Below are 13,067 nucleotides of genomic sequence, written 5' to 3'. Positions count from 1 at the left end.
CGCTACCATCCCCGTGTTGACTAAGGAGCGGTGAAGACGAACACACACTCCTCCAAAGCGTGTGCCGTCAGCCAACTGCTTCTTTTCACTGCAGGCCCACCATGCAGCCAACCCAGACCTACAGCGTCAGAGGACAACGTAGATCTGGGCAGCTTACAGGCAAGCCTGCAGGCTCCCAGCCAGTCTACAGGAGTTGCTGGTGCGCGGTGAGCCAAGGACACTCTGGCCGACCTAAGGCCCCTCACCGGGTGGCGCTCAGCCAATTGTGCGCCGCCCCTGGGAACTCTCGTCCACGTTCGGCAGTGGAATAACCTGGACTTGAACCGGCGACCTCCAGGCAATGGATATTTGCAAAGCATACAACATGGTTTATTTAGATTTCCAGAAAGCTTTTGACAGAGTCCTGCATAAAAGATTAATTCTCAAATTGAACGCAGTTGGGATTCAAGGAAATGCATGCACATGGATTAGGGAGTGGTTAACATGTAGAAAACAGAAAGTACTGATTAGCGGAGAAACTTCAAAATGGAGCAAGGTAACCAGTGGAATATTACAGGGATCAGTATTAGATCCTTTGCTATTCTTAAATCTACATTAATGACTTTGCAGACAACACAAAAATAAGAGGAGTGGCAAACAGCGTTGCAGCAGCAAAGGTCATTCAAAATGATCTAGACAGCATTCAGAACTGGGCAGACACATGGCAAATGACATTTAATAGAGAAAAGTGTAAGGCACTGGACGCAGGCAATAAAAATGTGTATTATAAATACCATATGGGAGACACTGAAATTGAAGAAGAATCTATGAAAAAGACCTAGGAGTTTATGTTGACTCAGAAATGTCTTCATCTAGGCAACGTGGGGAAGCTATAAAAAGGCCAACAAGATGCTCAGATATATAATGAAAAGTGTTGAATTTAAATCAAGGAAAGTAATGTTAAAACTTTATAATGCATTAATAAGACCTCATCTAGAATATTGTGTTCAGTACTGGTCACCTCACTACAAAAAGGATATTGTTGCTTTTGAAAGAGTGCAAAGAAGAGTGTCCAGAATTATTCCAGGTTTTAAAGGCATGTCATATGCAGACAGGCTAAAATAATTGAATCTATTCAGTATTGAACAAAGAAGACTATACAGCGATCTGATTCAAGCATTCAAAATTCTAAAAGGTATTGACAATGTCAACCCAAGGGACTTTTTCAACCTGAGAAAAGAAATAAGGACCAGAGGTCACAAATGGAGATTAGATAAAGGGGCATTCAGAACAGAAAATAGGAGGCACATTTTTTACACAGAGAATCATCGGAGTCTAGAACCAACTCCCCAGTAATGTTATTGAAGCTGACACCCTGGGATCCTTCAAGAAGCTGCTTGATGAGATTCTGGGATCAATAAGCTACTAACAACCAAATGAGCAAGATAGGCTGAATGGTCTCTTCTCATTTGTAAATTTTCTTATATTCTTAAGTAGGGACCTAGGCTGAACAATGATTAACAAGCAAACAGAACTTCAGAGGAAGGGTTCATTTGTGGGGCTATTTAAGCAACTTTCAAATCATCCTATCAACTTTTAGATCAACCCTACTCTACTGTACCTGTTTAGTTAGCTGTTCCTCACATAGTTTGTACAGGACATAGAATTTCTGGGCCAGTATAACATTCTCTATAAATCCACAGCTAGCCAGCTTCACCCTCATGATAATCTGAAACACACCATGTCACGACAATATAAAAGTATTTCTTCCATATATTAAAAATATATACCACACAGACAGAGCCACAATCAGAATGACATCTATTCATTTTTCAGCAGCCCACCTGTCTGTCAGGAACCATCATAGATACTGTCCTAAACTGAACTTTAAGATTTTCTGGCAGTTCTTGACGCCCAGCATATCCAGGGTTCTGTAAATAGAGAAATTAAATGTGTTACATCTTTAACATACTTTACTTCAGTCAAATATCAAGATCTGCATCTGGAAGATAGTTCCATAAGGTTTTTTAAATCTGTACATATTTGTGTCCTAGAATTAGATGTTTATAACACACACAGGAAGCTCTCAAGACAGATTACTATGATCATCAAACATGCAGATATGCTATGCTGTGCAAGTGTTTGTAGACACAGAACATATAAAGATTTGTTTTTGGATTGATTGAAGTGTCATATAAAAGGTACCAAACGTGTATATTACTGATGCTGTTTGTCTACTCTGCAGTATACCATTTAAAATAAAAACGTGCTAAATATCTAGGAATACTAGATAGACTTCAAGAAGGACAGTGAGACACCTCAGGCTTTTAAATGTGTGAACACATTTAGTAATAGACGTTGGGGATACCAAAAAATAAAGCAGAATGGCAGCAAATGCGACTGGTAAGCTACCGGGACGCTGGTATAGTTCCCTAGCAATGCGGCAAACACCCCGGCTGAATAAACCCTTTTGAGGATCACCTCAGAAACCTGGTACTGCTTGTTAGGGCAGGCGGCGTCCTTGGATAGCAGTGCCAAAATAGGTGCATGGACCAAGGCAGCAATGGAAGCCTCAACCAGTGGAAAATGGTCCACGGCCAGCTTTTCCATATCATGCACCCTATATAGGGTGTCCATAGTACAGGAAACAGCAGGAGCTGTTGCCGGATGGTCCTAGGGAGACTGGATTTTCATACAGACAATCCAGGTGAACGGGGGAATATGGGAGAGGTAGTAGGCTCATCATCAAAAATGGAATGACTTGTTTCCCCTGTGGCCCTCTTGATTAGTGGTATGAGTTCTGCTGACAGGGAGTGTTTTACCACTGTGGATGTGCCATCCGACTCCACGTCCTCAGACGGGAAGGCCAGCTTCTGTTCTCCCACCTCCTCACAGGCAGCTATGGAACAGTATATCCTCCTGTGGCCAATCTGTGCTCACAGCCCCATGGGCTGAGCAGGCTCCTGCAGCAATTCAGAAAGAACAGTTCCCTAGTGGAAATTTTCTCCATCTGCTCCGAGTCTGCCAATTGCATGGAATGTGCGACTCTTCTTCCTCTTCCACGGGGAAAGGAAGGTTGAGGAGGATGAGGAAGACTGTGAAGACGGTTTCCTGCCTGGGCTACTTTCCCAGGTGCATCGTCCGCTCTCCCTTGGTGCAAAGCCATGGGGCAAGGATGCAGCAACCTCTCCAATAAGTGTGTGATGGGGGAGAGTGCTGAGCAGGAGATAGGATTGCAGAACGGTCCTTAGAGTTGCACGACAATCACTTCTCAAGCATGCATTTGGAGAAAGGGGCACACAATTCACAGAAGCTGCGATTAACCAGTGCCTCCTTGGCATGCTCTGTCCATAGGCAGGAAGAGCACCTGCCGTGTTTGTCCTCCATAGGTAGACTGGCCTTACATGTCTTACAGGGATAGAAACCAGGCATGATGCAAGGAGCAAGCAATGCAGTGTACAGTATATGTGTGGTACAGCTACTGCCTCATTCTGCTTATATATCAAGACCCGAGCAGGACTTTTTCAGTACCGGTTTGGTGACCGCGGCACCGGGTTGGAACTGGGTCCGTTCTGGTTCAGTACAGGTTCAGAACCTGGTAGGCATAGGTTCGGTTTGGTAATGATGAGGTGGCTTTGACAACGGTTCGGTACCAGTTTGGAACCTGGTTGGTTCGGCACTGGATCAGTTACTTTGGTACAGGTTCGGTGATTCAGCACCAGGTTAAAACTGGGTCGGTAACAGGACAGGACCGGGTCAGTTCAGCATCAGTTCGGTGTATTTAACACTGGGTCGGTGCTAAGCATCACGTTACACACAGGCCTGCGTGTGGTATCTGTAAAACACAGAAATAACACAATGATACATTTTTTCTTTACAAAAAACGAAAATAAGCTGCAACCGGAGCTATGCAGCCTGGGTTGAGAGAACAATGTCAGCCGATTTATGTTGCTGGGTCCCTGGGAAGGAGCGACTCCAGCTGCTGGCAGCAGGTTGTAGTGCACACATAGGAAAAATATTAAAGCGATTGGTTTAATTATCACATACAAAATGTGTAAATACACATAAAATGTGAAATATAACATATATAAGCAGTAATCTACTTATATGAACAAGTCTCTCTCATCGGGTCAGTTTTGAAAGGAAAAATGGCGCTTAGATCTGTGTGCAGTCCTTTTGATCCCTCGGAGGCAGGGTCATGACTGTGTCACAGGCTCAAAGAGCAGCTTTGGTATAAAGTATTCAGGATTCAGTTCTTTAGGAGGTTAATACCCATTCAGTAATGGTTACATTTCTATTTCAGGGAACCAGTGTTGGGAGCCATTCTGCTTTATTTTTTGGTATCCCCAACGTCTATTACTAAATGTGTTCACACAACATTTAAAAGCCTGAGGAGTCTCGCTGTCCTTTTTGAAATGTGTCAAGTAGTCCTAGTTGTTTTCATGATTCGGGTCTTTAGGAGGAAAATACCCATTCAGTAATGGTTACACTTCGTACTTGAAAGGGAACTTCTGTATAGTTTACCATAGTAATGAATAATCCAAACTCTGGATTCAGGTCTACACAGTCTCCGTCTGTGAATATAAACTGTTTTTTACGCTCCTTTCGTGCTACCAAGACAATGTAAATTTGCTGAGCTGCTACAGACAGCACAGCCAGATCAATTCGGTTAAACTCATCAAAGCAGCCCCAGGAGCCTGACTGAGCAAGGCCTAAGGCAGAGAAACACAAAATGGCAATAAATATTTTTGACATCTATACTGATCATCTAGTACTGATCACATAAAAACCCACACAAACACTGCTTGGGTGTAACTTTGCAATAAATTACAACCTTTGTAAATCCTGCCAAGTCCTCTAAAGTCCATCTGATCTGAGCAGTTGAACACCACCACATATTTCCCCAGGGCCTTTCCCATGTCTTTGGTTGTTTCAGTCTTTCCAGTTCCAGCTGGCCCTGCTGGAGCACCTCCCATACTCATTCCTAAAGCCTGGGATAGGGTTATATAGCACCTAAACACAGATAAATGAGTGCAAGGAGCTAAATAGGATATCATATTGTGTTTGATGAGTGTCAGTAGGAAAAACAAGACGGAACTACATTTGAATTGTCTCCTAATGTGGTAATCCTCACAATTCTTGTGTTTGCCTTTGCAAGAAGCACTAGCTCTCTTGCTCTCCAACCTTGTTAGAGATACCTATTTCGGAATGTAAAAATGCTAGCAAAAGATTTTTTTTTTTTAATGATTTAGGCTGACTTTATGTAATATGTCTAGATCTGTGTTTTACAAGGAAGTTACATTTAAAGCTCTTCAAAATATCCCTTTCTTAAATGACCCTTTCTGTTTGAGAATGAAGATGTAAAAGCACTGTGATGGGTGTCTCTTACCTGTCTGTTAAAGGGGTGATAACCAGGCGGTCAGTGCAGCCCAGAAACTCATTCTGATACACAAAATCCACATCAGTAATAGACACTATGACCTGGTCCACGTCATCTTTGAAATAAAATCTGCTTTGTTTCAGCCATTCAAAATCTGTCACAGACCGGATGTGCATTTTCACCTAAAAGAAACATGTTTAAATAGGGTTATGTTCGTAATTTAATGTGATTACATTAATGATACAATAACCACAAATGCATTGGTCTGTCTATTAAGATCACTTGGCACTAACTTTTGGGACCTATTTTGACATTTTGTTCTGCAGTATTTGTTTCTAAAAGCTTCAGTATACATGTATTACTGACAAAGTAACTTCAAATTACATGTGTGTGTTAAAGTGCTGTTCTTGTTGTCTGACATAACCCAGGCTTTAACAGTCTGCACAATCTAGTGCACCACTGTTTATTGCTAGCAATACAGAAAGAAATGTGATTCTTAATACCTATTCACTACATATCATTGGGCCTTACTTCAATAAATACACCTTGACTGATCACTTTTAAACTATTTGTTAGAAATATAAATAAGATATGTTATTGTACCAGGTCATCAAAGATATCCCTTTGGTGCACGTGGATTGTAACGAGGGTTTCAAACTTCACTCTATCAAATTTGGTTAAATCGTGTGTTGTTTGGCTGATAAGTGTGTTGAGCAGGTCCAGGAACTTCTGGTTTGCTAGTGGCATTATTTTCTTATCATCTTTTGCATTGTTTAGGGCTTCTTCTGAATCTCTTGTCCACAACATCTGAATTCCTAGTAATCCAACCTGTCCAAGCAACATACAAGTTGTAAAAAATGCTAATACAAATTAAAACAAACAGAAACCCTTTCTACAGTATACCTCAATACCACAAGCCAAAATTACCCTGTTCTGATCTTTAGTGAATTCTGATCCATCCCGCTTGGTCTTTGAATTTTACTGTGTTTTCTAAGTCAATGATAGAACACCTGGTTGGAACAGGGCAGTCTTTGAATTTTGAACACACTCTCGTAAGGTACCAGCTCTCCTTAAAAATATTTCCACTTACTGTAGATTGCTATTAAATTGTTGAAAGCTGAACACAAAATTAAATACAAAAAATATCTCTTCAATTAATATAATTAGGTTAATTTAGAGAATATGCAAAATAATCTAGAATCAGCTTCTAATCTGGAAATAACTTCAATTTTAAAATTCACTTAACTAAGAAAGTCATGCCTTCATAACTACCACACAATAGAAAACAAGGCCCAATGTGAGGACACCCATTCCATGTCTCAAACCCATGTGTAGCGTGAAACACACTGAGGTCACCTACCTGTGACGGGAACTGATAAAGGAAGCTGAGTAGCTGGAATCCAGAGTCATTGATCTGCATATAGGCTGATTTAATGACCGAATGCAATGAGATTTGCTGCTGCTGTAAAAGCTCTGCCAGCCAGAGTTCTACAGGCCCCCTAGCAATTACTGGACTGTCTAGCTAGAAAGAAAAATAATAATTAGTTCTACATACTCACAATGATTAGCTGAAGAAATTGTAAATATTTAAATTTTACTTTCATCATACAGAAAAGATCTGTTGTAATTGGCCATAACTTATCACCCATCCATAACTTCAAAAAAGTAAAAATTGTATATGAAACTAAACCAACAAAAGTGTTGCATCTAGTGCCTTCTGCAGAGTACAATTTTCTGTAGCAAAAACATGACGATGTTTACATTTACAAAAGGCACTTTTAATGTTATTTTATATGCTTTTGTTAATGCCTAAGGTTAATACTATACAGCTATGGCCACAAGTTATACATCACTGGCAAAGTGGTTTGCAGTGTGCAGGTGTAGAGCTGATGCAGTACTTCAGATAATGACAAACAACAAAGTTACTGGTGAAATGATGGTTTTATTTGTAATCCAACGTCACTTGACAACAGTAAATAATAATAAGAACTGGCAATACACAACGATGTGTATTGCTCAGTTAAATCCACGGGGTTCAGTCCCGAAACAACACACACAGTATTTAAATACACACAATATACACAAACACAGTCACAAGTCCAAAGTGAGTGCTATAGTGCTCGTGGTGAAAATACAATTTATCGTGAACAAGGTGCAGTGTTGTCCAGGTTTTGTGCTGGCCTGTAACAGCTCCGGATCGTGTTAGCCATCTAATAACAGCAAACAAGTAGATTTTAGACAAGACAAAGCAAACAAAACACTCACGATACCAATACGTTTCTCCTTCCGGTTCAGCATTTAACCACACAAAGGAGCAGATCACCTAGCCACGTCCCCTATTTGTACCTTAAGTCATGCCCCCTTGGTTAGCGAGTGCATACCGCTTTGTAGTTTTCCATGTACTTACCAAAAATTGAAAAATGTGACATTTTTTAAACAGAATGGTAAAGCAACTCACCAGAACAGGAAACAGCAAATTGCTCAGAGACTTGTGTCTGATTTAAGTTTTTTTGAAGAGCTTGAACAATTTCCAACTTTGATTAGCAAGAGAAACAGTGGCACATTTTGACGTTTGTTTTGTAGCGATGAGGTGCACTTGTGGAAATCAGAATACAAAATAATTAAATGGTATGATGTCAGTTCTGGAAAGATTTAATAAAACAATCAGTGTCCCTCAAGACACTCTCGTGATGACAAGTCACTTTTACAAAACAGTACTGTATCCATTGTGAACAAATCGCTATTGGTGCCAAGAAGGTGTTCTTTTAGGCAAAATTCCTGTTCCTTTAGCCGGAGCATTTACAATGGTAAAAATCTGTTTCACTACAAGGGTGTTCCCTTAGGTGAAGTGTTCTCTTAAAAGGTGTTCCTATATGCAGGGACTACTGTACATACGACAAAATGTATAGTTTGCGATTTGTTGCAACAGAAATGCAAATTGTGGTATGTTTGCTCTGCAACTGACCCATCTTAGTACATCTGCTCCTGTGTGTTTTAAAAGCCGATTGGAGGCACTTTTTACTGCTGTACTAGTGTAGCAAGTTTTTGTTTGTCGAGTTTGCCCAGGACTACAATCCAACAATTAACTGCAGAGATATGACGCATTTCTAAGGAACGTGCCATTTTTTTAATTTCTTATCAAAAGGATAAAAGATAGGTAAGACAAATAATCATTTATAAAATATAAATTAGTTTTTGTTAATTTGATCATGACAGGCTCTTACTAAATTTTTATTGACTGATACTCAATAATTGTGTAAACAAGGGAAAGCAAGGGACGGCATTGTTTTGTGTTGAGTTCTATTCTATTAATACGTAACAACTTCAATTTTTTTTAAAGCACACCCCTACTGTGTATTTCTGCAAACAGACCAACAGCACATCTTGTAAGTTGCAAAGTGATCTAGTTAACAATTTAAAAAATACATACATTTTTTGTTACTCCAATTTGTGTAAAAAAAAAAAAAAAGAACCAAAATACATTAATTAGTCATTTACAGTACCCATGAACCACTGAAAATAAAAAGGTTATTATCATAACCCTGGTTCCCTGAAATAGAAATGTAACCATTACCTTTTGGGTGCTTACCTCCTAAAGACCCCGAAACCTGAATATCATATACAAAGCTGCTTGGCCAAGCCTGTGATGCAGTAACACTCCCTTTCAAGTACAAAATGTAACCATTACCTAATGGGTGAGTATACCCAAGCCGTCGCAAGGGCAACATTGCAGAACAACTGGAATGCTACAAGGTTAAGCCGAGAGGCTGCCTTATGCATTACCATTAGGAATCGTAGTAGCAAGTAGCTAGGGTTAAAAAATTTGTTTATGTTTATGTGGAATGTTGAGATGGTTTTTGGCAAAAAAGCAGGATAAGTGCGAAGTTCGCCCTGGCTTCTGGAAAAATTAAGCAGGCTTTTGCAACTGAAAAGGCTTGCATCTCACTCACCCACTTAGCAGGTGTAATAGTGAGCAAGAAAGCCGCTTTCACTGATAAATAGGAAGCTGTCTGCGAAGGTGTGAGCTGGCTTTTTGCATATTTGGGAACCAACTCCTTTGTGGATTGCAGCATGCGGCGAGAGCAACACATGGGAACACATGGGAACATGTAACACAATCAAATAAAAAGGTCCTTATGTACCCTTGGTAGGCTACCAGAATATTATTACAGTTGCCCAGTCATGCGGCGAATGCATTGCCTGAATAGGCATGCTTGAGGATCACCTCCGAGACCTGGCCCTGCTTGTTGGGACACTAAATTAGGCACCTGTACCAAAGCGGCAACTGAAGCCCAAAGTAGGCAGGACACTTGCAAGACTGCAGTGGCCCTCCTGATCAGCGGCAGAAGCTCTGCCAAAAAGGAGAGCTTAACCGCAGGGGATGTGCTGTCTGACTCCACATTCTCAGATGTGAATGTCAGCTCTGGTTCGCCTACCTCCGCAGAGGCAGCGATGGACAGCACATCATCCTGTTGCCAATTTGGGCTCATAGCCCCCTGGGGCCTCAAGGGGACAGACCGTTCAGCGCCGCCTGCCCTTTCAAGCAGTAACTCTGTGAGCACCGTTCCTTGATGGGAAACTGCTGCCCAGAGCTTTTCCATCTGCTCTGTGTCTGCCAATTGCTTGGAACAGTGACTTTTCTTCTCTTTCCTTGGGGGAGAAGTAGAGGCAGAGGATCAGGAAAACCATGAAGATGGCTTCCTGCATTTGCTACTTTCCTGGGTGATCTCCCTTGGCACAAAGCTATGGGGTGAGAATGCAGCCACCTCTCTACCAGAGGGTGATGGGGAAGAGTGCTGTGCAGATGTAAGGGACATAGAGTGCTCTGTAGAGCCATGGGAGAGATGTTTCCCAAGTATGCGCTTGGGGAAAGATGCACAAAACTCACAGAAACTGCAGTTAGTCAGTGCCTCCTTGGCATGCTCTGGCCCTAGGCAGGAAGAGCATCTGCCATGCTTGTCTTCAACAGGCAGACTGGCCTTGCATGTGTTGCAGGGATAAAACCCAGGCATGATAAAAGTAGCAATGCAGTGTGCAGTAAACAATGTTCAGGTGCTACCAAAGTCTGCAACGGGGTGGGTCAAGTCCCGAACAAGACTGGCTTGGTACCGGACCAGGGATGTAAGCACTGGTCAGTAGCGGGTGGGAACCGTGATGGTACCAGTTCGGTTTGTTACCGCTTCGGTGACTTTAGCACCTGTACAAGCTACTGGCAAAACCACACAGTACCCACATAAGACTGAGGGAAGTGTGCTTCTTAGAGGTAGTAACAGCCCTCATAATTTTGAAGCAACGAGATACTGTGGAATGAGACTGAAAGCAATCTCAATCCGAAGTGCGTATCTCGGTCCAGTGCAGCTGTGTACGTATTTCTGTAAAAAAAACAAAAAAACACAGAAAATACAAGAGAAAAATATTTCTCCACAGAAAACAGTAATAACACAATTACAGATTGATTGCATCACAGGCTTGGCCAAGCAGCTTTGATATATAATATTCAGGTTTCAAGGTCTTTAGGAGGTAAACATCCATTAGGTAATGGTTACATTTTGTACTTGAAAGGGAACTATGCATGAAATGTGATTCACCAGTGAAAAAACTGAGGATCCCTTTATAAAATACAGCTATGGCCAGCTATTTCTATGGCAAAAAAATGGCTTTATAAAGTACATTAAAATTGAGGTCACTACATAGGGTACGGAAATACAGTGTTTCACCAGAAGGTGGTTAGGAAGATATTTTAACAGAATTGCTGGTGTAAAAAACCTGGGGAACCTGTTTTAAATCCCACCCAAATAAAAAAAAGTCAAATTACTGGTATTTTTTCTCCTTCCCTCGAAATGACGGAGATAATCCGGTCATAATCCTTCGGATGGAACTCTGCTTCATTCACATTGTCGAATACTCCAAGAAGATGCGCCTGCAAGCAAGATTTCAAAAGATTAAAGGGGGAGGGCGGGGGGCTGGTTTCTAGGTTTCTAAGTTTCTAAGTTTCTAAGATTTAGCACCCCATCCTGAGCTTCAAAAAATACCAGCCCAAAATTCAAGAATACTAGTGCAGGTGATGCTGATGAAGGATACTGTATAATGACTGTATAAACTACTGAAAAAATAGCTTCCCAATTCAGGTACTTTAGAACTCAACAGCATAATAAAGGAAACATTTATTGTCTCTTTATTAGTTTGGGGTATGTTTATTGTCGTTGTTGTAACTATTGAATAGAAATGTATGCCACAACATATTAATTTTATTTTCCAGCATGCATGGCTGTAATATTGCACATGATTGATTGAACTATTTCCATATAAAAAAAAAGGAACAGAATGCTAAGTGAAAAATACAAATAACATGTAGAAAGATTACAACGCTATTCAGTTGCACGTCGTAGTTTTTAACAGGGAGTATGACAGGATTTTATTAGTCAGTGTGATGATCAAAAAAGTATCGGGGGTCCCAGAGTGGCTCATCCAGTTAAAACGTTGCCACTGGGCGTGCAGGATGAGTCACATAGCTTGGACGGTACCAGTTCGCGCCCGGGCTGTACAAAGAGGCCGAACTTTGGTGGGGACTACGAAAGGGCCGTCACATTGGCTTTGACGCTCCCGGGGTGGGGGATAGGAAACTGGCATGGATTGCTTCTCCTCATCGCCCAACAGCTAACCCTACTGGCGAGATATGAGCACAAAGAATGATCTCTGTTCTCTGGGATCAGTAGCCCGTCCACTTCTGCTCGGGAAAGCGATTCTGGCTTTAGGCTTATGAGATCGGAGGACACTTACACACCCTCAGAACGACCGTGCTGTGTTGGGAAAACATTATTGGACAGTCCAAACTGGGGGAAAAATAAATAAAAATAATAACTGGTCACTCTAAATTTAACACAAAAAAAGAAGCAGGTATCACAAGAACAAGAAGAGTATTGTTACTGTTGGTTATAACAAAATAAGCTAAATAATTCAAGCTCTCAGACTGGCATGTGATAAGCATATGTGCCTTAAAATATGCACCATGTGCCATTCTATCAGCACTCATAGCATTAGCTACAGAAAAGTAAAGTAGTAAACTTACCTGAATGGTGTGTGAATCACTGGCTTGTCCAAGGATTTCCAAAAGTGCTGGGTCAGATACAAAAAAAAATCTAGGAAACAGCAGCCTCTTTCGCTCAAGGTACCTGTACAGATCATCAAACAAAGCATTGGTTAACACTTTACCATGTCACTGTTGACTTGTCCTCCTTGACCTAACTGTTGCTTTTGATACCATAGATCATAGCATTCTTCTCAACTGCCTTCAGAAGTATACTGGGATCTCTGGAACCTGTCCTTCATCACACAGATCCAGGTATCTCTCAAACCTGCAGACACGCTATGTCTCTGCAAGCAAGCTGAGGTCCTCTCACTCTGGCTTGCTTGTTATACCCAGGCAAAAGTGCACACGCTCAGAGAGCACTCTTTTAGTTTCATGGCCCCGACTCTGGCCCTGGAACTCTCTCCCAGATTTACTGCATGTAGCTCCCACAATCGGCAACTTCAAATCAATTCTCAAGACACACTTTTTCTCTCTTGCTTTCAATGCCCGATATCTGTTATTAGCTGTTGTCTAAATGGCTATTTCACTCCATCTTATTCGTATGATTCTGTATTACACAAGCATCCACAATGTTTAGAATTCACATCCTAGCCTTGTATTTAATGTATTATGCCTGTA

General features: G+C 41.2%; 1 protein-coding gene across 1 annotated transcript in view; it reads right to left on the bottom strand.

Moving 5' to 3' along the window:
- The window catches only part of LOC121317692 (dynein heavy chain 8, axonemal-like), a 151,382-nt gene that overhangs the window by 74,842 nt on the left and 63,473 nt on the right, over window positions 1–13,067 (bottom strand). Inside the window, exons 38-46 of the mRNA XM_041253848.1 lie at window positions 12,429–12,531; window positions 11,175–11,279; window positions 6,720–6,881; window positions 5,963–6,187; window positions 5,369–5,541; window positions 4,814–4,992; window positions 4,504–4,691; window positions 1,824–1,910; window positions 1,601–1,708 (exon numbers count right to left, since the gene is read on the bottom strand). Of these exons, the coding sequence (XP_041109782.1) occupies window positions 1,601–1,708; window positions 1,824–1,910; window positions 4,504–4,691; window positions 4,814–4,992; window positions 5,369–5,541; window positions 5,963–6,187; window positions 6,720–6,881; window positions 11,175–11,279; window positions 12,429–12,531 (1,330 nt within the window). The remainder of the gene's footprint in view (window positions 1–1,600; window positions 1,709–1,823; window positions 1,911–4,503; window positions 4,692–4,813; window positions 4,993–5,368; window positions 5,542–5,962; window positions 6,188–6,719; window positions 6,882–11,174; window positions 11,280–12,428; window positions 12,532–13,067) is intronic.

This window comes from Polyodon spathula, chromosome 6, assembly GCF_017654505.1.
Source record: "Polyodon spathula isolate WHYD16114869_AA chromosome 6, ASM1765450v1, whole genome shotgun sequence".
Lineage (NCBI taxonomy): Eukaryota > Metazoa > Chordata > Actinopteri > Acipenseriformes > Polyodontidae > Polyodon > Polyodon spathula.
Note: the sequence above shows the minus strand (reverse complement) of the source record. Positions and strands in the feature narration are given on the sequence as shown.